Raw genomic sequence first — 27,089 nt, 5'->3', positions numbered from 1 at the left:
TCTACCATCCTGCTAGTGCCAGTCCCAGTCCCTCTGAGGCCTGGCTATGCCTCCTGCCCTGGGGCACCATGGAATTCATTTAATTCCTCATGAAGACAAACAAACTCTTTATGTTTCTTTCAATGGGTTTCTTATAACCAAACAGTTCCTGGTTAAGAAAAAAATTGTTAGTATGAAAAATACAAATTTTAAACAAAAGATAATTTCAAATTTGAAACCAATGTTAACAAACAGCTTGATTTACTAGCCACAAACTTGCTCAATATACTTAAAATATTTCAATAATCTCTTCATATAGTTACATAAGTAGTACCATTAAAAGAACTTGAAAAACTGAGAATACTTCAAAGTTCTGTCACTTCTTCATTAAACCTCATCAGTGCCAGATCCAAAGAGTGAACATGGTTAATGCATTCCACCAACATCTAATAAACAAGCCCCTCTAAATGCCAGGCAATCAGCTAGAGACTGGAAATAAAATAGCAAAACAACCTCTCTCCCTACCCTATTTATAGGGTCCACAAAAACACACACACAATAATTTCTTCAAGAGTTAAGTGCTATACAGTGACAAGGGTCGCCATATTTACAAACGCATGTTTTTATGAAGCAGACTGCTCTTTCTCTGAGTTCTGTTATAACTGGTAGATTTTCACTCATTTTAGTGGCACCATCCTAGACCTTAACATGCATTTTACTTAAATCAGTCTTGATCACTGAAGATTTACTTTTCCAATCCTGTTCAAGTAAGTACCAGTTGTCTCTTCTATAATCGTGAAATTCAAGGACTTCTCTTTAATTCAGACATTCTTTGATACCTTGCATGAGAATCTTACACCCAAAACTGGCAACTCTTTCACTGCCCAAGAGTTGCCTCCTCACATTAAAAGAGCTGAAGAAACAAGAACATCATTCCTAATGTACTTTCATCTTCTGGTCTTCTTCATTTCAATGACTTAATTTTGAATGTGGGTAATTCTTCAGCATCAATTCACGAATTCATGGGAGAAATATGTCCTCTCCCTTTTCATTCTCTCATTAAGTGTACAGTGTACCTTATTCACATAGGAAACATTTACAGAAAAACTGTTTTCTAATACATAAAATATGCTGAGATACAAATTTTAATTATATGCTATTTTCATTAATCTACTTTAAGGCAAAGTGAAATGTATAAAGACAAAATTGATACAGACTCCAAATCTACAAAGTACTCTATGTCCTTCCTTTTTTCTGAATTGTTAAGAGCAGGGTTCCAATTGCAAATTCCCTGTATAATAAATAACTTCTAAAGACTGAATTCCTGTTGGTAAAAGACTGATACAAGTAACAGAATGCCACGTTCTTTATAACATGATACTTCAACCAACAAAAATCTGAACACTAAGCTTCATTAATTGCATTCACTCCATTCCTTCAACAAATATTGAATTGAGTATCTTTACTAGGCTAGGGTCTGGAGATATCATTTAACAAACAGTCTCCATCTCTAACCTCACTGAACTTAAAGTTATGAAATAAAATTACTATAAAGTCAAATACTTTGATTCAGCCTTGGTTAAAATTATAGTTGAAACCACCTACCACAAGTTTTCAATAGGACTTAATGAGAAACTTTAGATAAAGAAGTTGTTTATATAAATGGCTTTGAAACTGTAAAGCCCTGGCTTAGCCATTACCCTGTGTTTAGAAAGATAAGGGTAAAAGTTAGAAAATATTTATCTAGTAGTTACCATAGAATATAATTTAAATCAATACTTATTCAGTTTGTTACCATGAAATTAAGTCTCATTGAGTCTGTTTCCTAAATAAGGCAAAGAGCTTTTCTGTTTGCTGTGACAGTTATATTCCAAGGACTATTAAACTATATGACCTTTCTTTTTTTTAATATTTTATTTATTTACTTGACAGAGAGAGAGATAGCAAGAGCAGGAACACAAGCAGGGGGAGTGGGAGAAGGAGAAGCAGGCTTCCTGCTGAGGAGGGAGCCCGATGCGGGGCTCAATCCCAGGACTCTGGGACCATGACCTGAGCCGAAGGCAGACGCCCAACGACTGAGCCACCCAGACGCCCCAAACCATATAACCTTTCAATTACGTATGTTTGTTTTAGAAAACTACATGTGTTAAAATATTTGTTATAGAGAATAATAGTTAATTATCTAAAGATGAACATTGTGTTGGTTGTAGGTGGTGGAATTCAATCACAAATATTGTGATAATTACCCACTATGACCTTACTGATCTTGGATATAATATATTTGAGGTTATAAAAATTGATGGAGTAAAAACATATGTAAAAAGTGTTTGGCTTTGCCAGGTTTTTTAAAAGTGAAATGAAGGAGTTAAAAAAGAAAAAGAAAAAGGAGTGAGTCTAACGTTATTTTTAAAAGCAATGCAAGATCTTAGTGTTCTCCAAGAGGGGTAAATGATTCTTTGCAAATTCATGATTTGCCCTGAATGATTTATTCTTTTACAATAAACTTGGTTGCTATAGTAAATTATCTGTGTCCATGAATTTCAAACCACGCACAGAACAAACCTATACTAATTATTGAGGTTAATAAAGTATCTAAGTATTCTACATTACTACTACCATCAACACATAATGACTCAACAAACTCCTCACAGAAACATTTATTTAAAAACTGGAAACAGATTTCATTTTGAAATAATTTTAAAATAAGTACAGCTGCAAAGAAAGAAACTTGAAATAACTATAACCTAAATATTACACAAGTTAAGGAAAGTAAGACAACCTTACTGTGTAATCACTGACGTGAACAAATTTATGTGGGCAGATTCACAAAACACTAGTCCAATAAAGATGGTTCTGGGGATCTTCACTTAAGTTTTAACTATATCAAAAAGTTTGTGTGTTTGTTTTGATTTTCATGTAAATTTTTCCATTTTTATACTGTCAGAGAACAGTGACTTGTGTTTCATAATTCACGTACTTGATTTATTTTTGACAATTCTATCACATTTTCAACAGCTATTAAAAAACAATTTCTATCTGCAAATTTTAAAAGGTTGGTAGTTTGGCTTCCATGGTGAAGCACTACGATACCTCAAAGCATACCACTTCTAGAGTTTAACACATAATTTTTTTAAAGCAAGGGATTCTAACACTAAACTTAATCATATGACCAATATCCTTCAGAAGGCCTTCCTAAATAAAGTCAAGAATTTCAGAAGAAAAAAAAATACTCCTTCTTCGAATTCAATGAACTTTTATAAAAATAGTGTATAATCAATTGTTTTTTCCTTTTATTTGGCGGTGGGCTATTTAAGCCTAAAATGCTAGAATCTTGACTCATCTTAATGTGGAAGAACCTCAATAGTTCATTTTTCATTCCATTATTCCAGAGCATTCTGTGGCTTAAATTAAGTCCCTAGTATATAATGATTATATTGAGCAGTAGCTTAATAGGACTTAATTAACTTATATGGTGAATGCCTGTCCAAATACCATAATCATCAATGTTATAAGAGGTTTCCTGTGAAAATCGTATAGCAATCAGAAGATAACAGAATATTAGTAAATGCTTTCTAACACAAACTTATACAGCGAGTAAGATCTTTGTGATGTTACAGTATTTCTGGCTCAAGACTGTGGACTAACCACACACATTTATTTCTTCTCCCTTGTAAAACCCAACCTTCCATTAAACGATAATGACACAGAGAAAATAAGAATCCAAAACAATATTAAGTGAAGAGGAAGGGAAGAGAGTAGCAATCAATAGAATAGCATTTTCAACAAATTCCTAGAAGGCAGAATGCAGATAGGGGAGTAGGAACTGATGAGACAGGACAGAGAAAGCTCTGGCTGCAATAATGTGAGCAAGAGGCTACTGATTAGGGGGAAGCCATGTGTTGTGGCAAACCCATAAAAACTGTAGTCGTCCAGTGTATGGAAAGGGAAGAATGAAAAATGGGGCTAAGAATGGGGAAATTAACAAAAGGTTCCATGAGGAATAGTCTGTGATACCCACCCCCCAAAAATGGCATGGTGGCCAGATGTGTATGCCCCTCCAAAAAATGTAGGGGATTTTCTAAAGAAACAGAATGATTTCAGGGAGTACCAGAACAGCTGAACTCCCCTAATATGACACATAAGGGTTCCTCATACTAACAGCTAGCCCACCATTAACCCACACACTCAATAAGCTCAGTTCACCCATACAGAAGTCTTTATCAATGTTTTATTGTCTGTCATAAATATAAGTAAACAACCAAAACCCATCTTTTTTTTTTTTAAGATTTTATTTATTTGAGAGAGAGCGAGCCAGAGAGAGAACACAAGCAGGGGAAGTGGCAGGCTCCCCGCTGAGCAGGGAGCCCACGATTGGGCTCGATCCCAGGGTCCTGGGATCATGACCCGAGCAGAAAGCAGACGCTTAACCAACTGAGCCACCCAGACACGCCAACCCATCTTTTATTTAAGGAAAGACTACAGAATAACAGAGAAGGAAAAAGATGATAAAGAAAAATACAATCCCTGGAGAAAATTAAAATAATTAAGAAAACATCTTTAAAAAAATCTATATTCTTTGAAAGCTTTCAAGACACTGTATTCATAAAATAAGAACAAGATGCTGTGAAAGAGGAACAGAGAGCAAGAGCAAGAAAGTGCTCTTGGAAACTAAAATACCTAATTATGACTATGGTAAATAAAAATCATCAGAAGTGCCCCAGGAAAGGTAGAAGAATGGAAGAAGGAATGGAATCTAAGCTAGGTATCTGACTGTGTTCCAGCAATTATGCTTTAACTTACAAAACACAGAATTTTCAATACACAGATTCTACAAAACAAGGTCGAATCCAAGAGAATAAAACAGGCAAACCCCAGAGTGATAACAATACAGGAGTAGGCACAGATCACTCATTCAAGCAATTTATAAACAAAGCACAGATCACTCTAGCTTTAGAACAGACAATAAGTTACAAATTTTGACACTGCAAAAGGAAAATAATACAAAAGTTGGAAGGTGAAAGAAGAGGAATGGAGAGCAGTGCGGGATGTAGTATCTTCGTCTCACAAAGTGGGGAGCCCAAAGACACTCTCTCTGGTTCATAGGAAACTAAATAAAAATATACTAACCCAGAGATTGTCCTTACATAACAACAGTGCTGTGTGTCGGGCACTTACTAAGAACGTTCTAGGGGGTTGTTCATTTAACTGTACCATACAAAATGATCCTTAAAAAAAGAAAGGAAAAATGTTAAAGCTACAGGGTAACCAACACAGGAACCAACTGTGGTGATAATAACTACATTAAAGGGGAGGAAAGAGAAAGATAAAGAGCGTGGTGAAAATAGGCTGATGCCTCATGTATCAGAGCAGGAAGTCAAAAGATAACAATATCTGAAATTGGTAAGTCAAGAAACAGAGGCATAAACATTATTTAGACATATGACGATCATCCCCAGAAGAACTACATACTGAAACAACAACAACAACAAAATTTAAGTGGTTCCCTTGGGAAACAGAACTAGACTTGGGAAGATAGGTAACAGAAGATTACTGCTTTCATGTGTAAAAAATTTCTGAACTTTTTATATCTTTAACCATGTGGATGATTTACTTTGATCATTTCTTTTCAATTCAGTTAATAATTTTTTCAAAAACAGTCACAATCTAGAATGTCCTACTACCTCAGGCAGGTGAAATTCCTATGTATTTTAATGGTTTCCAGAGAATTATCTAATAATGCCAGGTTCGTAAGTTAGCATGTCCTACATTTTTCACTTAATGCTGCATTTGTGATTCTACGGAATACTAAGATGTGGCCCCTGGTGGCCTGTAATTGTAAAATACACAGTCCACAGTCTGAAAGGCACTATTTACTCATCTGTCCCATCTTTAACATTTATGTTCTTTATTCCTCTTTTTAAGAATGGAGAGACTTCAGAGCTCTTGACACAGGACCAGAGCATGGAGACCCAGCTAGATGGGATGGCAGGCACAGGAGACCTTCCTAAAGGAAAGGATCAGAAACATTCACAAAGGAAACGAACCAGGTTCACTGAGAAACAACTGGCAGATTTGGAATTCTTGTTTAGCAAGAACCCATACCCCGCTCCCAGCCTTCAGAAAGAAATGGCCTCAATATTGGAGATACATCCCACCGTACTGCAGGTTTGGTTCAAGAACCACAGAGCAAAAGTCAAGAAAGCCAAACAACAGCAATTAGCTGGGGTGGAAGTCAAGACCAGATCTTCCAAGAGACACACGGATGCCACTCCAGGAGGCCCCGATGGTGCCTACCCTGCTTCCCTAGTTTATACAGATCACCCCATACCTTCCTTCCAACTCAGCATATGCTCCAATTTTAAGGCTCTCCCAGACCATTCTTTTGGCCACAAAATAGTCCATTTCGGCTGCTGCTGAGATTCTAACATCTACTCCCTACATCCCATTACGGAATCCCAAATTCCTTCCACAAGCTTCACTGCTAATTCTTTGGGTTCTTCATCTCCACAAAGAACTTAGTGAGCAAAGCCAGACACTAAAGGTCACCTACGTAACGATTTGCAGTGATTCCAGACGAGAGACAGAGTCCAGATCTACGCAACATGGAGACATTTCAGAAATGGGCTCCGTGAAAAGAAAAAGAGACCCACAAGTGCCTGTGGGGTGGAACTGAGTGGCAAGAGTCGCTCAACAAACTATTGCAATGGGGATGTTTCATGTTGTAATTCGGATGGCAGGAACCTGCATGTATAAATTCATCCAAAGACACAGAACTGTAATACTGTATAAAATACACCACAAAAAAAACAATCGCTTGACAGGACAGAAGCTAATGCCATGGCGGTAACCATTTTGCAATATATAAATGTATCAAATCAACACATCATACACCTTACACTTGTATCTCAGTAAAGCTGGAGACAATTTTTAAATTGTATCTCAATAAATATACACAATGAGAAAAAAAAAAAAGAATGGAGAGACTTCAATACCGTGTTGACCACAAGAATAGGTTCAAGAGAGAAAATTCCTGGTGAGGTCGATACTGACCAAAGCCGCCATTACTGCCACACTGGGCTAAAGCATCAACACTGGTTGTAACAGCAGAGAAGGGCTGATACACCTAGGCAAGTGGTGTAGATGGTGGACTGAATCCAATAGTAGGTACTGCCTGCTCTTCCTCAAGGTCACAAACCAGTGGTCCCTTCCAGTCATACCCCACACACATTTGGTTGGACCTGCATTACGCTGGCCCATACTATGTTTTTAATTTTTGAAAAAGTAGTCAGCATCCAAAACTGATGTGGATTTCCACCTGTTCTCAGTATATCAACAGAGGCAGTTCCCTCAAGGAGGGTAGGTGTGCCCCCATTTGCCATACCTAGCCTGCTCCCCTCATTTCTGTTACCAGTCCAGCTGTAGTAGCCATTTGCATTTCTGACCCTTGCTATAAAAGAGGAAACCTGTTGACACTCTTAAACTATGCCAAGAGTCTCTGGGGTAGGACTCATGCTCAGGTGGCAATGGAACATGGGCGACAACACAACGTTTCTTGGCAGCAACAGCTCCAGAAGGGGATTAACGGGAGTGGTGCACAGCAGTCATTCCTACCTAAATGCTGTTTCTAAATAGCCGGGTATTTTAAAGCAGTGGACTCTCTCTATTGGGGTATTACATAAGATCAGCCAATGGAGAAAAAAATACAAGAATTACCCCCAGGCCTAAAAATTAAGAATTTCAGTGTATGCCTATTTGACCACAGCTTATTCCCTACCAAGTGCCTTACTTTGAGTAGAACTAGAAATGAAAGAAAAACTTTTAAAAAAAGTGGTAAATCCTAGTGATAACACCTAACAGACGGAAATAAAAACGGAAGCACAAAGTCTGATAACTTGCACTGTAATCTACACTTTCAATAAAATAGTCATCATTTACTTACATTTTAATGTCTCTCCAGCATATGGTATGTGCAGTTTAAATCGGTCACAGTTGGGTCCAGGAGTCAATGATGTGCAGCTTTAAAGAAAGAGAAGACAAGATTTTTTTTTTTAAAGCCCATGTATTTATGACATTTAATAAAGTAAATAAAAAGTGATCCTTAGAGATAAAAGATTAAAACACTGGCTTATAAAGAAAATAAAAGCCCTTGATGGTCATGGAGGCCAAGACAATAAGACTTGCCCTAAAACAAATAATCCATTTATGTCACAATAAAACTTATCTGCTTTCTAAGGACAAACACCAACAAAGCTTCAACTACTTCTCTCCAGTAAGTATATCTTGGTTTCTAATGTAGATGTACCGTCCAAAACAGGTCTGTAGTCTTTGACGTCAAAAATTATAAAAGAAGAGTAGTTTTATGGACAGAGTTTAAATACAGACCCTTAACTTTCACTCATACTAAAAAGAGTCTACTTTTTACCTCCAAAGGTAAGGTGCTCCCTCCGGATTTGGCACCCCATGACTTCCATCTACAGTAGAGCACAATACAATGCCCTCAGTTTCAGATAAAATGCAAATGTAAAAGGAGGGTGAATTAGTCACTCAGGTCTGGGTTTGTTTTTTTTTCAATCTATTACTTCACAAAGTTATACAATGTTCTTTGTTCTTTACACAGATAGAGTTTTATTTTTTTTTAAAGATTTTATTTATTTATTTGAGAAAGATAATGAGAGATAGAGAGCACGAGAAGGAAGAGGGTCAGAGGGAGAAGCAGACTCCCTGCTGAGCAGGGAGCCTGATGCAGGACTCGATCCCGGGACTCCAGGATCATGACCTGAGCCTAAGACAGTCGCTTAACCAACTGAGCCACCCAGGCGCCCTACACAGATAGAGTTTTAAAAGATCTCTTTCATGATCTCACAAGTCATAACTTCAAATGCATAACAGCAGTATTGGCTTCATAAATTAATATAATATTAATATGAAGTCAATAGAGGAAATTTTAAGTCTTCATTTAGTTTTAAAAAATGAGGTTTTTCGATTATAAAGTAAAGCAAAAGATGCTAAATTTCTTTCATAATTCCAATACTGACTATGAGGCATCTCTGAAAAGGGTATTTTAAGGAACGGAAGCATTGTTAGAATAAATGTACCACTTCCCTAGATGGCCACTTTGAAGGCAATAGTCATTTGAAAATAAATTTAAGAAATGTTGACTCTAAGGGATGCCTGGATGGCTCAGTTGGTTAAGTGTCTGACTCTTGATTTTGGCTCAGGTCTTGATCTCTGGGTCGTGGGTGGGCTCCATGTGGGGCTCCGTGCTCAGTGCAGAGTCTGCCTGCGATTCTCCCTCTTCCTCTTCCCTCTCCCTTTGCCCCTCTCCCCACTCATGTGCCTTCATGCACATGCGCACGCTCTGTCTCTCAGGAAAAAAACGTTGACTCTAAAAAAACTAACTAGGATCTCATATTAGTTTTACCATTACTTTACCCAAAACTATCTGAATGTGAAAAAGAAAAGAACCAGATAGAAAGTTTAACTCAGATGTATTTAACATAAATCACTAGGTTGATTATTCCCCTTATCTTTAGGGGACAATAAAAAACACCAGTTTACAAACTAAACAACAAAGTTGCACTAGTAATTGTAGAGTAACCTATTTCAATTTCTTATAGGTTTTATGAACACATTCTCCTTTACTGTTCAACATAAAAAATTCTTTGGGGCACATTTTATTAAAGGTACTAAAATATTTCCATTATAATATAATCTTTCCTAGCCCATAGCATGGCAGTTATTTGAAAACAAAAAACAATTATGGAAAATACATAAATTAAAGCATTATAAAATATAAAGTATGATCTAATGACAGAAATGACCTACAAGCAACACTAAGAATTTTTTCTCATATATATTCAAAGAACAATGTTTTAAAAAAATTTTTTTCATACAAAATAAACACCATTCACAATCAAGCATCTCCTTTGGGTGTGAAGATCAAATTATCTCCCTATCTTACACAGCTTAGCAACTGAAGTTATTAATAGTACAGGAAATCCTCAGGATTAATCTGATTCTACTTTGTTTGAATAACTTGTCCTTTTTCAATGTGAAATCAGTTGTGACATTCACTGTTGGGCTACATTTTGTATTCTTTATGCTTTAACGAGGACTAAAAGGTGCTTTCACTAAAAGTCCCCCTTCACCTTCCTCCCATCCTCCCAACCTCCCGACCTCCCGTGAACAGCTGGTTCCAGCCACCCTAGGGTGTTAAAAAGTACATTTCTTCATCTGAGTGATTCGCTCACTGATTTTTTTTTCCACTTAGGTATAAAGATTTACTGAGCATTGTTGTATGTGTTAGGAATACAACATGGACAAGACAGACAAGATTTACCCTTCCAAGGAACTTAAATTCTGACAAGGGAAAAAGAAGCGATAAACAAGAGACAAAGGTATAAAGATGGTTCAAGACTGTTAAATGTTGTGAAGAACATAAAACAGTGTCGCAGCGAACAGGAGCTATTGCTCCTATTCAGTGCAGAACAGTGCAGTACACGGCACTGCACACTGGACGACTGGGGAGGACCTCCCTGTGAGGAGGTGAAGTCACAGCAAACAGTAGCTATTGCTCCTATTCAGTGCAGAACAGTGCGGTACACGGCACTGCACACTGGACGACTGGGGAGGACCTCCCTGTGAGGAGGTGAAATCCCTCCGAAACCTGCGTAACTATCACCAAGGGGCCTATCAGGGAGTGCTGGGCCAGAGCACTCCAGGCAGAGGAAACAGCTGGTGCAAAGGCGTGAAGGCAGGAACAAGACTGATACAACTGTGGGGAGAAATCTTGAGACGTCTGGGCGATGCAGCTAGAGCAGAGTGAACGAGGGAGAGAAGAGCAAAAGATCAGGACAAGAGCGAAGCAAGGGACAGATCTCAAAGAGCCTTGTAGGTGGCGGCAATTAATTCAGAGTATTCCAAGCACAAAGGAGGGTTTTAAGAAGAGTAATATTATCAGATTCTATGCTTTTTACAAGATCAACCATGTTTACTGTATAGAAAGAGAGACTATAAAGATGTCCAACAGAAACCTACAGGAATGAGTTTCAGGAAAGAAAGATGATGGATACTTGGACTCAGGGAGCAGCAGTACCAATGGAGAGATGTGGATTTCCTCACTGGGGATGAGCAGGAGGGGAACAAGTTCAGGAGGAAGAGCAATCAAGCCTATACAGTGTGAGACAACAGCCAAATCGTCTATGAAAACAGAGCCAGAGTAATGGGCGGGCCAGCCAATCCATAATGAGAACATCATGGAAAAGACAGAAGAAAAATGTGCCAAAACTCACCTTAGAGTGAGCGCTGTATATTGTTGAAAAGACCACTTACTTGGTGTGGGGACGAGGGCAGGGGTCATACTCCCCAAAGAGTATTCCCAAATTAAAATGGCTAACCTCCAGTTAACTGCAGGTTTCTGTTTTGCTAAGAGGAATACACAAATTTGGGGCCAAGAACTTAACAGTTCAAGGCAACAGGGGAAAGACGAAGCTGCCATTAGCAGGTCTCTCTCTCCTAAACAGCACTCAGCTTCTCTCATGAAATGTTGAACAAATACTTAAAATATCTATTATGAATAAATAAATAAATAAATAAATAAATAAATAAAATATCTATTATGTTCTATCTTCCATATTACCCAAGATAAACAGCTTTATGGGAAACAAGCCAACGTCATATTAACTAAAGGTTCTTTTAAGATTAAACTAAAAATGTTTCCCCTTCTTTAAAATTAGCTCTGTCTAAAATTGGTTTTGGTCAGGGGCGCCTGGGTGGCTCAGTCGTTAAGCGTCTGCCTTCGGCTCAGGTCAGGATCCCAGAGTCCTGGGATCGAGCCCCGCATCGGGCTCCCTGCTCAGCAGGAAGCCGGCTTCTCCCTCTCCCACTCCCCCTGCTTGTGTTCCCTCTCTCACTGTGTCTCTCTCTGTCAAATAAACAAAATCTTCAAAAAAATAAAATAAAATTGGTTTTGGTCATGTATTTAATTTACTGTGAAATTTCAAATCGCATTCAAGGACGGCGTTGGTTTTTCTGCTACTCAAAAAAGGGCACGGGTTAAAAAAGATCGAAGAACACATATGAGTAGTATGATTTCTACTTATGGAAAAGACAGATCTGTGTGTATGTCTATGCACATAAACAGATTTCAGAAGGAGAGTCACCAAAATATGGCAGGATTTGGGGTAATTTTTACAACTTCCTTTGATTACCTTTCTGCATTGTTTTGATTTTTATGATGAACATGGACTACTTTATAATTATATAAATATTTTAAAGTTAAGTAGATCCTTTTTATATTTGACTAGATGGCTTGATTTATCATTTATCTTTTTCCTCTAAAGAGCTTCACTCTTTTTTGAGAAGGAAAAAGTGCAAGGGTAATCTACTGATGAATTCCTCAAGTAAAATATATAGGGAAGTCTTTATATTGTGACATTACAAAACTTCACACTGCTAATATTTATTATCCCTCACGGTTCCATTGGGTCAGAGTTTAGGAATGGCCCGACCGAGCAGTTCTGGTGTAGGGTCTCCCAGGATACTGCAATCAGACATCATTAACAGATAACTAATATAGTGGAGAAGTTCATTCATCTAGAAAATCATTTCCTTATATAAGTATGAAAAAGCTACTAAAATAACAAGCAGCTGGCTTCATTAAAATTATATTTGTATAATGGCAACTTGTCCTAACACAGGTCTAAGATTTAAAAACCAATATTCCAAATTGAGCATCTCTGAATAAGAAGATAATTTTAAATGATTTAAAAATTGCTGACAATCTAAATGTAACCTCAAATTTGTCCCTCAACTAAATTTCCCAAGTGCTTACCACTTGTCAGGCACTGTGCTAGGTACACAGAATACAGAAGGGATGAACAAAAAAAATACCTCGGTATTATATTGGAAAAAAAAAAGTTTTTGCATGAAGAACTATGCTCTAAAAATATTATCTTTTACTGGGAATGCACCATTTTAAAGTTTAACACATGGGAGAACAAAGGGAGTTAAACTACCACATTCTGCAGATGATGCAAGTGGGAATTATCAAGTGAGAATTTCTGATAACATCAGAACAGGTAGTTTACTGTGGTGCTTTATTACAGAAAACAGAGCCAGCTAACCACAGATACAGTAAAATGCTAAGCATAACAACCTCCACATACTCTTGCCCCTACCATCTCTTATCTTACATCTAATCACATGACTCCCGAGATTACTATTTATCTATTTTCCAATTGTTATTTGTCTTCCCAACCAGGTCTTAAGATTCATGGCGTTAGGGGTGTCTGGGTGGCTCAGTGAGTTAAGCGTCTGCCTTCGGCTCAGGTCATGATCTCAGGGTCCTGGGATCGAGCCTGCATCGGGCTCTGTGCTCAGTGGGCAGTCTGCTTGTCCCTCTCCCTCTCCCTCTGCCCCTACATCCCCCCATGCTCTCTCTCTCTCAAATAAATAAATCTTTAAAAAAAAACTGTTTTATACTTTTTTGATGTCCTAGTGTAGCATCTAGCACAGTACTAAGCATACAGCACTGAGTGCTGACATATTAGCATCTACTTACCATAAACTAAACCCAGAAACTGTCATTTTACAGATGATGACAGTGAAGGCCAAGGGTCTCAGAGGTGCTCAGTGAGAGCACTGGGACTGGACACCAGTTTCACGGCACTCTTAGTCTCCCTGACCTAGGCATCTTTCAGTCAGCTGTAAAATCTCCAGCATCTAGCACTGGTGTCCGGGACGTGGATACTCCAACAACTACATAGGCAAAGGTTTGCCAAATGAATGCATAAACTTTGACTCCCAGTCTTATGCTCTTTTCATGACAAAAACTGATGATTTAACTGGAGTTGGGAAGATGCTCTTATCCTCACCTCTGAGATAAAAGTGTGATTATTTGTAAAAGGTCCTCCCTTTGAAGAGCTCTACATGTGACCCAGAATTTATATTTAAAGTCACTTCCTAAAATTATTCTATTTTGACGATAAATAATAACAGGCACTAACATTTGTTGAGCATTTGCTATGTGGCAGGTACTATTCTAAATTCTTTAATTAGACTGAACTATTTAAACCCGCAGCAACCTTCAGAGATAGATGCTATTATTACCTCCATTTTACAGATGAGGAAACTGAGGCACAGTATATTACTAGTTAGTTACAGAGCTTGGATCCCAACCCAGGATGTCTGATCCAGGGCCAATTTTCTTAAACACCACTCTAAATCATCTCTCAATAATTAAAGGGGAAACCATCAGAATTAGTAAGAAATGTGAATTAAAATTTGTCAATAAATGCCATTTTATTAAGTACCTAAAATAATGAAAAGTAAAGGCTGACAAAATGTTGCCAAAAAGACTGTTCTACCATGTGAGCTTTAGTGAAGTGAAAATGATTTATCAGTAATAAGTATTAGAACTGTATACACTGTAAATCAATGATGCAAAAGTGGGAACAAGGTGCTCCTAATTTGATTAAATAGGCCCTGCAATGTTAACACTACTGACTTATTTAGCAAACCCTTTAAACAAACAGTGAAAATAAATTTGGATTTGAATCATTAAATTATTACTTGTTCATAGTTCCTGAGATCTGATTCAAATTATTAAGGAATCGCTATAAACAGGAAAAGTTGGCAATTTCACTGCAGCTTATAGGGTTTTAATGACAGCCAAGAATTAATCTGAATTAACAAAGTTAGACAAAGGTATTCTACAACCTTTAAGACATTAGCATTTTTAAGAGAATGCAAAATAAAAGCAAACTACATGCTTTCTAATTTAATACTAAACCTATTATTGGATATGCTTTCTGGAAAAAAGCATGATTTAAACCATTTCTCCTCTCTCAGCCATCTGAAAAGAACAAAGTAGATGAGTCCAGGGTTCCTTCCCTCAGTCTACATCAGTTTCCTTTACGCTATTAATTTACCATTTGGCCCGTTCTCCTACAGAGCTTCCTGTTTTCTTGATAATGACGTTGGTGCTTAACCAACAATATTCACCGGCAGCTGAGAAGGAAGTCCTCAGCTTTGGCAACCTAAAATCACAGGTAACTGTGAAACAAGATCGGATCAAAAGACCAATAACTGGCTGCTACACAAATATGAAGTCACATAAATTAGAGTGAATTCTTGTTAGCTCCTATTCACAACCATTTCATTTTACAGAATTTCTTTCTTCTGACTCCACTCAGACCAAAGCAGTTGCAAAATTATCATAGCTTCTAGGCTGAAAGGCAGCAGCAAAGAAGCTGGAAGAGTGCTGCAGGCTATCTCAACAGCTACCAAAGCATCTGCAAAAATAGGCATCATCTGCACTTCTGATTCACAGGATCGTACACCCTCAGCCTTAGAAGGGAATTATGGCCCATCAAAACCCGCTAGAGGTCAAGTTTTGGCTTTCTACGAGGGGACTCATGAATTAAAATAGGTAAAAGAAGGCAAAAAAAAAAAAAAAAACTGCACCGAGAGAGAGATTTTTTACATCATTCAAAAGAATGGCACTACTTGCTCGATGACATATGATGTTCCAAATATACCAAATATAACCTCTACATTTTTAAAGCCTGCAATCTATTTCTAAGCCCTACTAGAAAGCGATGGATTCAATTCTCAGCATAGGATTCCAAAATTCCATTACCAAAATATGTGATCAGCTCAGAATGTTTTAAAAAATTATAAAATTAAAATATTTTTAAAAAATGTGTTTGCCAGTTCATGTGGCATCAACTGTTATTCCCAGTTTATATGCTGTGTCCCCATTTATAAATGACAGACTTCAACTCTAAAGTAGGGAATATTTTTAAGTGTTAGTAGGTGTTCCTATAACAAAAATGTGCTTTAAATTACAGTATGAGTCCAGTAGAAATGAGGGGCTCAAAAACTATTTTTAACAGTTAACTAGGAAGGGGGAAATCTTAATATTTTGAGATGGATGTTTAGCTCATTAATATTCAACCTTTCTTCTTTTCTAATATGTGCACTTAATTCACTTTGTTAACAGAATAAAAGAGAAAATAGGATTATCTCAATTAGCGCAGGATAAATGTTTGATAAAATTAAACATCTATTCATGATTTTAAAGACTGCAAATAAGGATCAGAAAGGAACTTCCTTAATATAAATAATGGCCAACTACAAAAAAACCTACAATATCACATTTAACAACAAAATGTTATTTTTCCCCTTGAGACAGAGAATGAGATGTTACCCACTCCTACCAACCACTTTTACTCAACATTGTACCAGAAGTCCTAGCAAGTGCAGGCAGCACAGGAACACAAGGGTATAAATACTGGAAAGGAAGAAATAAAACTATACTTACGTGTAGATAATACAACTGTGCATATAGAAAGCTTTTTAAAATCTTCATAGACACTACTGGAAATATGTGAGCTTAGCAAAGTTGCTGGACAAAGGACACACACAAAAATCAACTGTAGACTATATACATGTATCTACACACCATCAACAATCAGTTGAAAAATAAAAACTTTTAGAAAGATGCCATCAAAAATAACATCAGGGGCCCCTGGGTGGCTCAGTCATTAAGCGTCTGCCTCCAGCTCAGGTCATGATCCCAGGGTCCTGGGATCGAGCCCCGCTTCGGGCTCCCTGCTCGGCGGGAAGCCTGCTTCTCCTTCTCCCACTCCCCCTGCTTGTGTTCCCTCTCTCGCTGTGTCTTTCTCTCTGTCAAATAAATAAATAAAATCTTTTATAAAAAAATAACATCAAATTATAAAATATATAGAAATGTCACAAAAGATGTGCAAGATCTCTATGGAGAAAGCTATTATTAGAAGAAAACAAATAAACAAATACAGATATGTTCATAGATTAAAAGACACATAATGAAAAGATGTCAGTTCCCCTTAATTGATCTGGAACCTGAGAGGCAGATTTTAAAACGTAAATGGAATGTCCAGAACCAAGAAGAGACCAGATTCTCTTGAAGAAAAACATGACAGAATTACACACAATAGCCAAAAACTGGAAGTAACCCAAGTGTCCATTGAGACTGATGAATGGATAAACAAAATGTGACATATATGTGTAAGAGAATATTATTTAATAGCCTTAAAAAGGAAAGAAATTTTGACACATGCTACAACATGGATAAACCTTGAAGATATTATGCTAAGTGCAATAAGCCAGTCACAAAAGGACAAATACTGTATGATTCTGTTCATATAAGGTACTTGGAGTTATCATATTCAAAGAGATAAAAAGTAAAATGGTGGTTGCCAGGAGCGGAGGGAGGGTGCAACAGACAGTAATTTAATGGGTATAGAGTTTCAATTTTGCAAGAGGAAAAAGTTCTGGAAATAGATGGTGATGATGGTTGCACAACGTGAATGTACTTAATGCTATGAACTGTACACTTAAAGATGGTTAAAATGATAAATTTCATGCATATTTTACCACAACAAGGAAAAAAACTTAATAGGAGAATTTGCCCTACTGGATATCAAAAATTATTATAAATCTTAGTAATTAAAATATTGATACTGATACACAAAGACAGACAAAGAATAGAGTCCAGAGACAGGTCCTCATACAGCTGGACACTTAATTTATGATAAAGGCATCTATGTACAGTATGGAAAGGAAATTGTTTTCAATAAATGGTGCTGAGTCAGCTAGCAATACTTATAGGGAAAAATATGCTTGATCCCTACCTCATAATTAACAAAAATCAAGTCCAAGTGAACTGAAGCTCTGAATGGGAAAAGCAAAAGCGAAATATTTTTAGAAGACAATGGGAGGAAGATTAATTGGGTAAATAGAAGAATATCTTCAAGAACTTTGGGTGAACAAAAATTCCCAAAAAGTACTACTATGAAGGAAAAGATGGGTTAACTGCATTATATTAATATTAGATATTCTGTTCATTAAAAAAAAATTAGAGTGAAAAAACAAACCACAGGGGCGCCTGGGTGGCTCGGTCGTTAAGCGTCTGCCTTCGGCTCAGGTCATGATCCCCAGTGTCGTGGGATGGAGCCTGGCATCGGGCTGCCTGATAAGTGGTAAGCCTGCTTCTCCCTCTCTGGCTCCCCCTGCTTGTGTTCCCTCTCGCTATGTCTCTCTGTGTCAAATAAATAAAATCTTAAAAAAAAAAAAAAACACAGAGAAAAGATATTTGCAACACATAAAATTGATATAAAATATATAAAGATCTCCTATAAATTGATAAGAAAAAGACAAGTTAGTAGACCTGAAAGAACACTTCATAAAAAGGGATCCAAATGGCCAATATACATGAAAAAGTGCTTAACCTAATTAGTCACAAGAGAAATGCAATTTAAATCTACAATAAAGCATCACATCAACCCATCAGGGTGGCTAAAATCAAACCAACACTACCAAGTGGGATTAAAAACTGGTCTTATGGCATAGTGTATATAGCCAACGTTGCCTCTTTCATTAGTATCTATATATTTTTGCAGATTTCTTTTTCAGGTATGACAGGTAAAAATACCATGTTATAAGTAATATAAATTATTTCAATATTGCTTGTTTCATCTTATATCATTATTTTTCATTTATATTTTATATATGTTTTATAACATAAATATATTTCATAAACAAGTATGCATGTATTGAGGGCTCATAAATTATTTGAGGCGCATAATCAAAAGTTTAGAGATGACTGCTACAAGAGTACAGAAAGGAGTGTCTATTCTCTAGAACCTTGAACTGTAATCAGAAGACAAAAATCAAACCTGTGAAAGTCAAATAAGCACAATTTAAATAACAATTCAAGACGACAATAGATACAAGTCACAAAGCAATTAACATGATTAATTGCCAAATTAGTGGTTAAAGAAAATAAGCACAATAGAAGTTGCCAGAGCAGAGAAACCACTTTCGGCTGGGGTAATCAAGGAAGGTTGGTTCACTGGAATACGACTGGCCTCTTAAGAATGCATTGGATCCGGTCAAGCTAGGTAGGGGAAAGAAAATATTTACTTACCATTGTCCTTAAATAAGGACAAAACCAAGGAGACAGAAACTCAGCTAGATTGAAAGCTCTATAAGGAAACAGTCTAATAAATCTTGGATCCCTTAGTGCCCAGCAGCCCACCTGCTGGCACACAAGAGGCACCTGATACCTGCTGCATAAACAGTGCAGCTGAAGCAGCTGGAGATGAGAAGCATACTCCAAGGTCATGTCAAAGTCAAAACAAATTACATAACTATCCTGGACTGTTTTCCTATCCAACTGTAGGAATGCTGGTCATTCTTCCATTAATAAATATTATAAGAAATCCCCAGCGGGGGGAGCTGCCTGGGTGGCTCAGTCAGTTAAACGGCTGCCTTTGGCTCAGGTCATGATCCCAGGGTCCTGGGATTGAGGCCCCCCTCCCCCCCTCCGTGTGGGGCTCCCGGCTCAGCGGGGGTCTGCTTCTCCCTATCCCTCCGCCCCTCCCTCTGTTTATGCACGCTTGCCTGTGCGTGGTCTCAAATAAATAAATAAAATATTTAAAAAAAAAAAGAAATCCCCAGGGACAAAGCCAACTTACATACAATTTCTATCCATTTAATGTGCAATATAGTTTTATAAAAAGTAAGTTTTATACTAAACTCTAATTTGTACAGTAAAAATATTCCTGTAAACTTTTTATTTTTAGGTCATCATTTTCATTTCTTGACCCAAAACATGTCCTAAATGGATATATTCCCAATTCTCTGAATTCTGAGGGCTTTATATTTTATACCATTTGTATATTAGGTATCTAAATCCCAGTCTCAATTCCTGCTCCTCAAAGGGAAGGACTGGAAAGAAGCTTGGCATGGAGCTCAGATTTTCAAGGGTATGAATTAGCAGAGCTGTGATCATTCCCTTACTGGCTTTCCTGGTGTTTGCTTTTTATATTTGCATCTCTCCAGTGCCTCACACTAAGTGCTCAGTATATGCTTTCCGTATGAAAAATATATTTAAGTGAATACGAACAGTACAAGGGCAGGATACAGAAAAGAACAGATGGAAAACTGGTAGAGGTGGGGGGAAGAACAGGGAGAAGAAAAAAAAACAGAAGAATGAGCTGTTGTGAAAACAGAGAAGGTGGAGGGGGAAATGGAGAAAGAGAGAGATGGAAGAGTGGAAAAGAAGGGAAGGGGGAATTCACAGATTCTGAAGTGCTATTACAGGATTCTCCTTCCTGTTGGTGAAAAGTGCCTTCTAAGGATGGAAGAATAGGTATTTTTTTATTTTTTTTAAAGATTGTACGTATTTATTTGAGAGAGAGAGCAGAGAGCGCGTGAGTGGGCGGGGGGGGGGCAGATGGAGCAGAGGGAGAGGGAGAAGCAGACTTCCTGCTGAGCAGGGAGCCCAATGTGGGGCTCAATCCCAGGACCCTGAGATCATAACCTGAGCTGAAGGCAGATGCTTAACCAAATGAGCCACCCAGGTGCCCCAAGAAAAGTTTTTTAAATCCTCAAACTCTTCTACTTCAGTGATTACAAAAAGATTTAGCACCTGCCATATGAGCATATCTGGAACTACAGGGTAATGGGATAAATGCGCATCCATGTATTTGGGGGTTTTCAATGGTTTGGGGGGGATTTTTTCTTAGATTGCTGCTTGAGATACTATCGTTACACACTATGAATTTAAGTAATTTGTCTCTTCCTTGCTTTCCTCATCTGTAAAATGGGAATGATAGCCCCACTCCATGGAGTTATGAGGATCCATTGACTTGGTACATACAGAGTATTTAGAACAGTGCCTAGCACATAGCACATACTTACTATTATGATTACTCAAAAGCACAAATTGCAAAGTCAAAAATATGGAGGAGGGTCTATCTCAAACACTATTTTCATTAAACCCTTAATTCACTTGGGCAATAATTTTCAGAATTTAAAAAAACAAAAAAACTTCAATTGACCCTCTCATGACATTACTACGCCTTCTTCATGCCACAGACAAAAATTGGGAGTCCAAGTAACAAGAGATTGAATCAGAACAATAAAACGATTTCCCTAGATCTTAAAGCAAATCTAATGGAGCCCATAAGGCTCCTCGTGTTACAGAGCAGAAGAACCACAAGAGTATGAAAATGGGATATCTAAGTGGTAGACAGGGTATGAAGAGACTAGAAGGAGCTGTCAGAGAAAAAACAAAAAGGGGAAGCCTCTAGTCTAGACCAGAGGCCTTCAAAATTTTTTACACACAGTAAGAAACTTTTAAATCACTATTTTATATCACCACTTGCTACACTGTACTAAGCATGTATGTACATATATGTGCGTATGTACTTGTATGTATATGTAAACTAAAACAAATTTTTATGTAATATTTAGCCTTATTACATGAAATGCACAGATATTTTTTGTTCAATTTTATTTCATATTTTTTATATTTTTTTAAAATTCAAATTAAGACCCACTAAAATGATTTATGTAAAATGATCCACACCAGTGGATCACAATTTACCAATGGTTTGCAACACACAGCTCTATCCAACACAACCTCACAGAATGTAGCTTCCAGAAAAATTAAGATGACAGTGCTCTACTCCACACTGGTCAAAACTATTTCTTGAACACTTCAATTAGTTGTAGGTGTTATACTTAAAACAATAACAACAAGAACAACAACAAAAAACAAACAAACAAACAAAAAAACAATAAAAACAAAAACAAAAAAATGGGATGCCTGGCTGGCTCAGTTGCTAGAGCAGGTGACTCTTGATCTCAGGGTCGTGAGTTTGAGCCCCACACTGGGTGTAGAGATTACTTAAAAATGAAATTTCTAGAAAAAGAAAAAAAGCAGAAAAGGTAACTATTGCATACATTTTGCTAGATATAAGATTCATGTATCTTCTGCCTATAGCTGATACATAAAATTTACTTTAAACCCACGGTGGGTTACTGACCCATAAGAAGGAAATAACTATGTATATAGGTATATATGTGTATACATGGTACACAAATAAGAAATAGCTTTTCCTTTTTTATGTCTTTTTTACTGGTCAGGATTTTTTTTAATGATTTGATTTTATTATTTTTTGTTTTATGGCTTCTGGGCTTGTGATAGAATGATCTTCCTGACTCTAGTATTTTTTTTTTAAAGATTTTATTTATTTATTTGACAGAGAGAGACACAGCAAGAGAGGGAACACAAGCGGGGAGGGGGGAAGTGGGAGAGGGAGAAGCAGGCTTCCCGCAGAGCAGGGAGCCCAATGCAGGGCTGGAGCCCAATGCGGGGCTCGATCCCAGGCCCCTGGGATCATGACCTGAGCCGAAGGCAGACGTTTAACGACTGAGCCACCCAGGCACCCCTCACTCTAGTATTTTAAAAACTACCATATTTTCTTCTTATAGCTAAATGAAATTTTTTTAATGTGGCATGTCAGGTAAATAATATAATTTAATCATGAAGACTTTTAAATAAATATCATTATTATACATGTAAATAACCATGGCCATTGCCAAAAACTAAAAATCTATAGTTTCAGGGATTCAAAATACATTCTAAAATACTGGCATTTTATGAGAAAGTATCTAATAAGTTCTTTACATATATTCTATATTTTAAAGTCACTAGGACAATTAAAGAATATCTTCTTGACTATATATATATATATATATTCCTGACAGATTTCTGAGTTAATTCCTATAGGTTATCACTATGGAAGAAATAACATGCTGATGCGTTTCACTGGCCTGGCCAGACACAAGTCATCTTTAGATATGAATCACATATTTCCTCTCTACTTAGCAGATCAATGTTTTGTGATGGTGAATTGGCATAAAGCTTATTCTCTAAAATGATACTCTCAATTTAATTTGTTCTCAGGATCTTCTACAAAATATGTGGAATCCTAGATTTTTTTTTTGGCATATAATGGGAAATATGGTTTATACTTTTTTTCCAGAAATTTATGCATTAGCCTACTTGCTTTTCTGATTACTAACATTTCTCCAAGTAAACCATACAGATCCTCTCCTTTTTTATTTATTTATCCTTTCTCTTCACCTCATTCAGTTCTAGATGTTACACTTTAAGGACAGAGACTAGCTGGATCTCACTGGGAAGAAGCCAGCAAGGATGCTGAAAGGACACAAATCACCTGGTTATAAGCAGAGACTCCATGTTAGACTGTAGAAGAGAAAAATACAACACACAATAGCTAGCTTCATTTATTTGAAGTGTTGTCACATGGAGGATTGATTAAGCTTGTTCTACATTGTGCCACGAGGTACAAGTGACACAAAAAAGGGTTTTAGTCAACATAGGAAAGCCCTTTCTAACAGTATCTGCAGCCCAGCAAGCAGCCTTGGGCATCAGGGGCTTTTCACAGGGGCTTCCCTGTGAAAAGACAGTCACCTGGCAGGGAAGCCTGGAAGGGGGCTCATTCAGCACATGATGGTCATTAGAGTTTAATGCCTCTAATCCTGAAATTCTATAATTCTCAACTAGATTAAGATAATATTATACTATAATATGACTTCTAAAGCCAACACCAATTCTTAAGTTTTTAAAAAGAAATGAATTCTGGGGTGCCTGGGTGGCTCAGTCAGTTGAGCATCTGACTCTTGATTTCGGCTCAGGTCATGATCTCAGGGTCATGAGATCAAGCCCCATGTCGGGCTCCTCCTTCAGCAGGGAGTCTGTTTGAGATTCCCTCTCTCCTCTCCCTCTGCCCCTCCCCCCACTCTCTCTCACTCTCTTGCTCTCTCTCTCTCAAATAAATAACTCTTAAAAAATAAAATAAATGAAATTTTTAAAAAAAGAAATGAATTCTACCATGAACTACATAAAACCAACTTGAAAAGGCAAATGAATATTTTAACAAAAACAATGTAATAGAAGTTGGGACTTAATGTGCCTAGCACAGTCACTAAATCTTCATTAGCTCCAGTTAGAAGAAAACTGAAATGCCAACCAAGTCACTGACCTGGTGTAAGATGTGCACCAACTTAGAAATATAAATCCGTATGTTGCTTTAACAAACAAATAGCGATGAAACAATGTTTGAGCTTTAATATGTGCATGAATAAAGGAAGAATGCTTACTCAGAAAAGACTACACTGTAAACATTCTCTCCCTACTTGAGTCATGCTTCTTTGGGATACATGCAGATTACATAAATAAAGTAGTACTGCTCTCAGTTTTTACTGACCCAACTAACCGAAAATTCTAGTAATTTTGAGAGAAGTCTTCATTCTTACAAGCCTCTACCATACTTGTTTAAAAAGAAAAAAAAAGCAGTATCTCAGAACATCCAATGTGTAGTTAGGAATTACTTATCACTAATGTGCTAATGTACTAATGTACTATCTCTCCTCTCAAACAGAATTCTACAAAGGCCAATTCCTGGACTGTTAGAATGCAGAAAACTTTCTAGAACTGTGCTATTCAAAGAGGGGTCCATGGACCAGTGCACTATTTTTTTTTTTAAAGGGAAGGTTTTTGTTTGTTTTTTTAAAGATTTTATTTATTTATTTGAGAGAGAGAGAGAGAGAGCATACGAGAGGGGGGAGGGTCAGAGGGAGAAGCAGACTCCCCGTTGAGCAGGGAGCCCGATGCGGGACTCGATCCAGGGACTCCATCCAGGGACTCCAGGCTCATGACCTGAGCCGAAGGCAGTCGCTCAACCAACTGAGCCACCCAGGCGCCCGGACCAGTGCACTATTAACTGTTACTAATCTGTAATAAGATAAGCAGAGAAAATGAGAGTAAGAAACTTTCATAGCATTATGTAAGACTAGTTTTAAGTCAGATGAATCAAATACTAAAAAACCCAGCCTTGTATCTCATGTCTTTTTTATTTCATTTTTCTAGTAATTCATTTCTATTATATTTCACAAAACTATCAGTTGATAACAGATTGGAAAAATTTTAAAACACGTATTTTTCACCAAAGACAGAGAAAATTTCTCAAAAGTTCCTTTAAACGCTAAAGGTCCTTGGATAGGAAGATAAACTGCTTTACTTTGATGTCCCCCAATCTCCTTATTCACCTTGGTTTCCCCAACACAATAACAAACCCTACTAATTTATTCAAGTGTTCTTTTGATATCTCTGCTAAATTGTCAGTAATAGCAACACAGTTCACTGCTTACAACGTATCACAGGTTATCTGACTGCTCAGACTTTGCAACACTACTTCATCTGCATCCAGATGTAGATCCAACATATTCTTGGACTCCTTCCTTATAAGAAGATATTAACTAATTTGAGGATCTAGCCTGGAGGGTCACCCGATCTTGCAACATGACAGGTGGCACAATCCGTAGCAGTCAGTCCTCATTTCTGAGAGTCTAGAGATAGCATAGCAGTTTTAAATGCCAGGCCCCCACTCAGGCTTAAAGATTGCTTATATTGGCAATTCTGCCAACACACCTGTACCTGCAATTCTCCATTTGAACTATTTTGGCCCCCAGAATCCTCTTTTGACTTACACATTCTTTTATTTCTTACATAAACATGTATAAAGATGGATTTAATAAATATATTTAGAAAAACCTGCCAACAAACAATTCCTAAAGATATTTTTATTCCATAAAAATATGATGACTAATACTCTTAGGAAAAGTTAAACACACAGTGATGTGCTGTAAGAAATTATCCCACAGTGCCAATAATTGCATGCTTTTAGTTAAGATTTGCAACATCAACCAAGCTTTCAACTCTTCAATGACTTAAATGATGTGGGGGGGGGGGAAGAGGCTGATAATTTAGGTCAAAGAGTTAATCAGTGACAGACCATAAAATAACTACATGTGTTGAATTTCTGTCCTAGTACCAACTATGAAATTGTATTCCCTCCCTTCAATCTTTAATTTGCAGGCCTCTACAAACTCTTGTCAAATGATCTGGGATCTAGCCCATCTATAGCATAGAAAATACTGCTATTTTAGATAGCTATCTTTTCTGAAGGAGTGCTAAAACTGAACTATTCCTGATGTTTAAGTTTTAGTCTCAGTCACTTAACCAATTTCTATCTGAATTCTAACCAGTAATTGGGGAGTTTTTTCATGTTCATCTCTAAAGATATTTCATAAATACAGATAAATACAGATAGGTAGAAAACCGATTCCATACTCTACTATACTATATTAACAAGTGATTCCTATCTTTTCCTGGCCAATGCGTTTTTTTTTTTTTCTTCCAGTTAAGAAGGCCCAGTGTCAGTATACAGGACCTTGTATTTAAAAAATTTTTAGGGTGTGCCTGGCTGATTCAATCAGTAGAGCGTGAGATTCTTGATCTCAGGGTCATGAGTTCAAGCCCCACGTTGGGTGAGGAGCCTACTTTAAAAAAATAATAATTAAAAAAAATTTAACTCAAACATTTAATTCACCATAGAGGAGCTATGAGAGAAGAACAGGATTGGTAAAATATAGTATACTTTCTTTAAAAAGATTTGGGAGAAAAAAAAATCAACACAGAATAGCATATGGAGGGGTAAATATCAAATGGAACCCGGATTCGAGGCCTAATTTGTTCCTGGTCTTTAGGCAGACCCAGAAAATGAGCAGTAGGACTAGGTAACCCTCATACCTGCGTACACACTCCAAGGCATCTGTTCCTTAATCACATGATGACCAATGCTTCTTGAAAAAATACAGACCACTTGGTAAAGAAGACCTGGGATTAGTCCTGAGATCTAGTCCTGCCCTCCACCACTGATCAAGCTAAGCAACCCTGACTGAGATGCTCAACCTCTCTGAGACTTGTGTTGTCCTCATGTGTTTAAAAAAAGTTGTAAGGGGAGGTTATAAAAACATTCCTCACAGATCTACTGAGGGCAAAGACGACCTATGAAAAAAAGAATTTTATACTATTCACAAAAGCTAAATTCATTTACTGCTCATTTCTTCATAGAAAAAAATATATACGACAGACATTGTCCGCTTGGAGATCTGAATCCATCACACAGACGGAGGTAAATGGGTAGACTGGAGGCCAAAGAGCCTCTGAGCAGTACAGATGGGGCGTACAGAGAGGTGCATTTCAGGAAGTGGTAATACCTCGAAACCCATCCTCAAGATTGGAACAGGGCAGGGTTTTCAGGACATTGCACTTAGGAGCCCTTTTCAACGGCTGTACACGTGGCCTCTGCTTCTCTTCACCCTTTCTTCATATTCTCTTCCTC

At 37.4% G+C, this 27,089-nt stretch overlaps 1 protein-coding gene and 1 pseudogene across 1 annotated transcript in view; one reads left to right on the top strand and one right to left on the bottom strand.

Moving 5' to 3' along the window:
• BABAM2 (BRISC and BRCA1 A complex member 2) overlaps nucleotides 1-27,089 on the bottom strand; it is a 393,748-nt gene that overhangs the window by 346,222 nt on the left and 20,437 nt on the right. Inside the window, exon 3 of the mRNA XM_028099423.1 lies at nucleotides 7,919-7,995. Coding sequence (XP_027955224.1) covers nucleotides 7,919-7,995 — 77 coding nt within the window. The remainder of the gene's footprint in view (nucleotides 1-7,918; nucleotides 7,996-27,089) is intronic.
• LOC114205851 (divergent paired-related homeobox pseudogene) lies at nucleotides 5,941-6,498 on the top strand (annotated as a pseudogene).

This window comes from Eumetopias jubatus, unplaced genomic scaffold, assembly GCF_037043125.1.
Source record: "Eumetopias jubatus isolate StellerSeaLion01/CBP00866 unplaced genomic scaffold, mEumJub1_p1.0 scaffold_9, whole genome shotgun sequence".
Classification (NCBI taxonomy): domain Eukaryota; kingdom Metazoa; phylum Chordata; class Mammalia; order Carnivora; family Otariidae; genus Eumetopias; species Eumetopias jubatus.
Note: the sequence above shows the minus strand (reverse complement) of the source record. Positions and strands in the feature narration are given on the sequence as shown.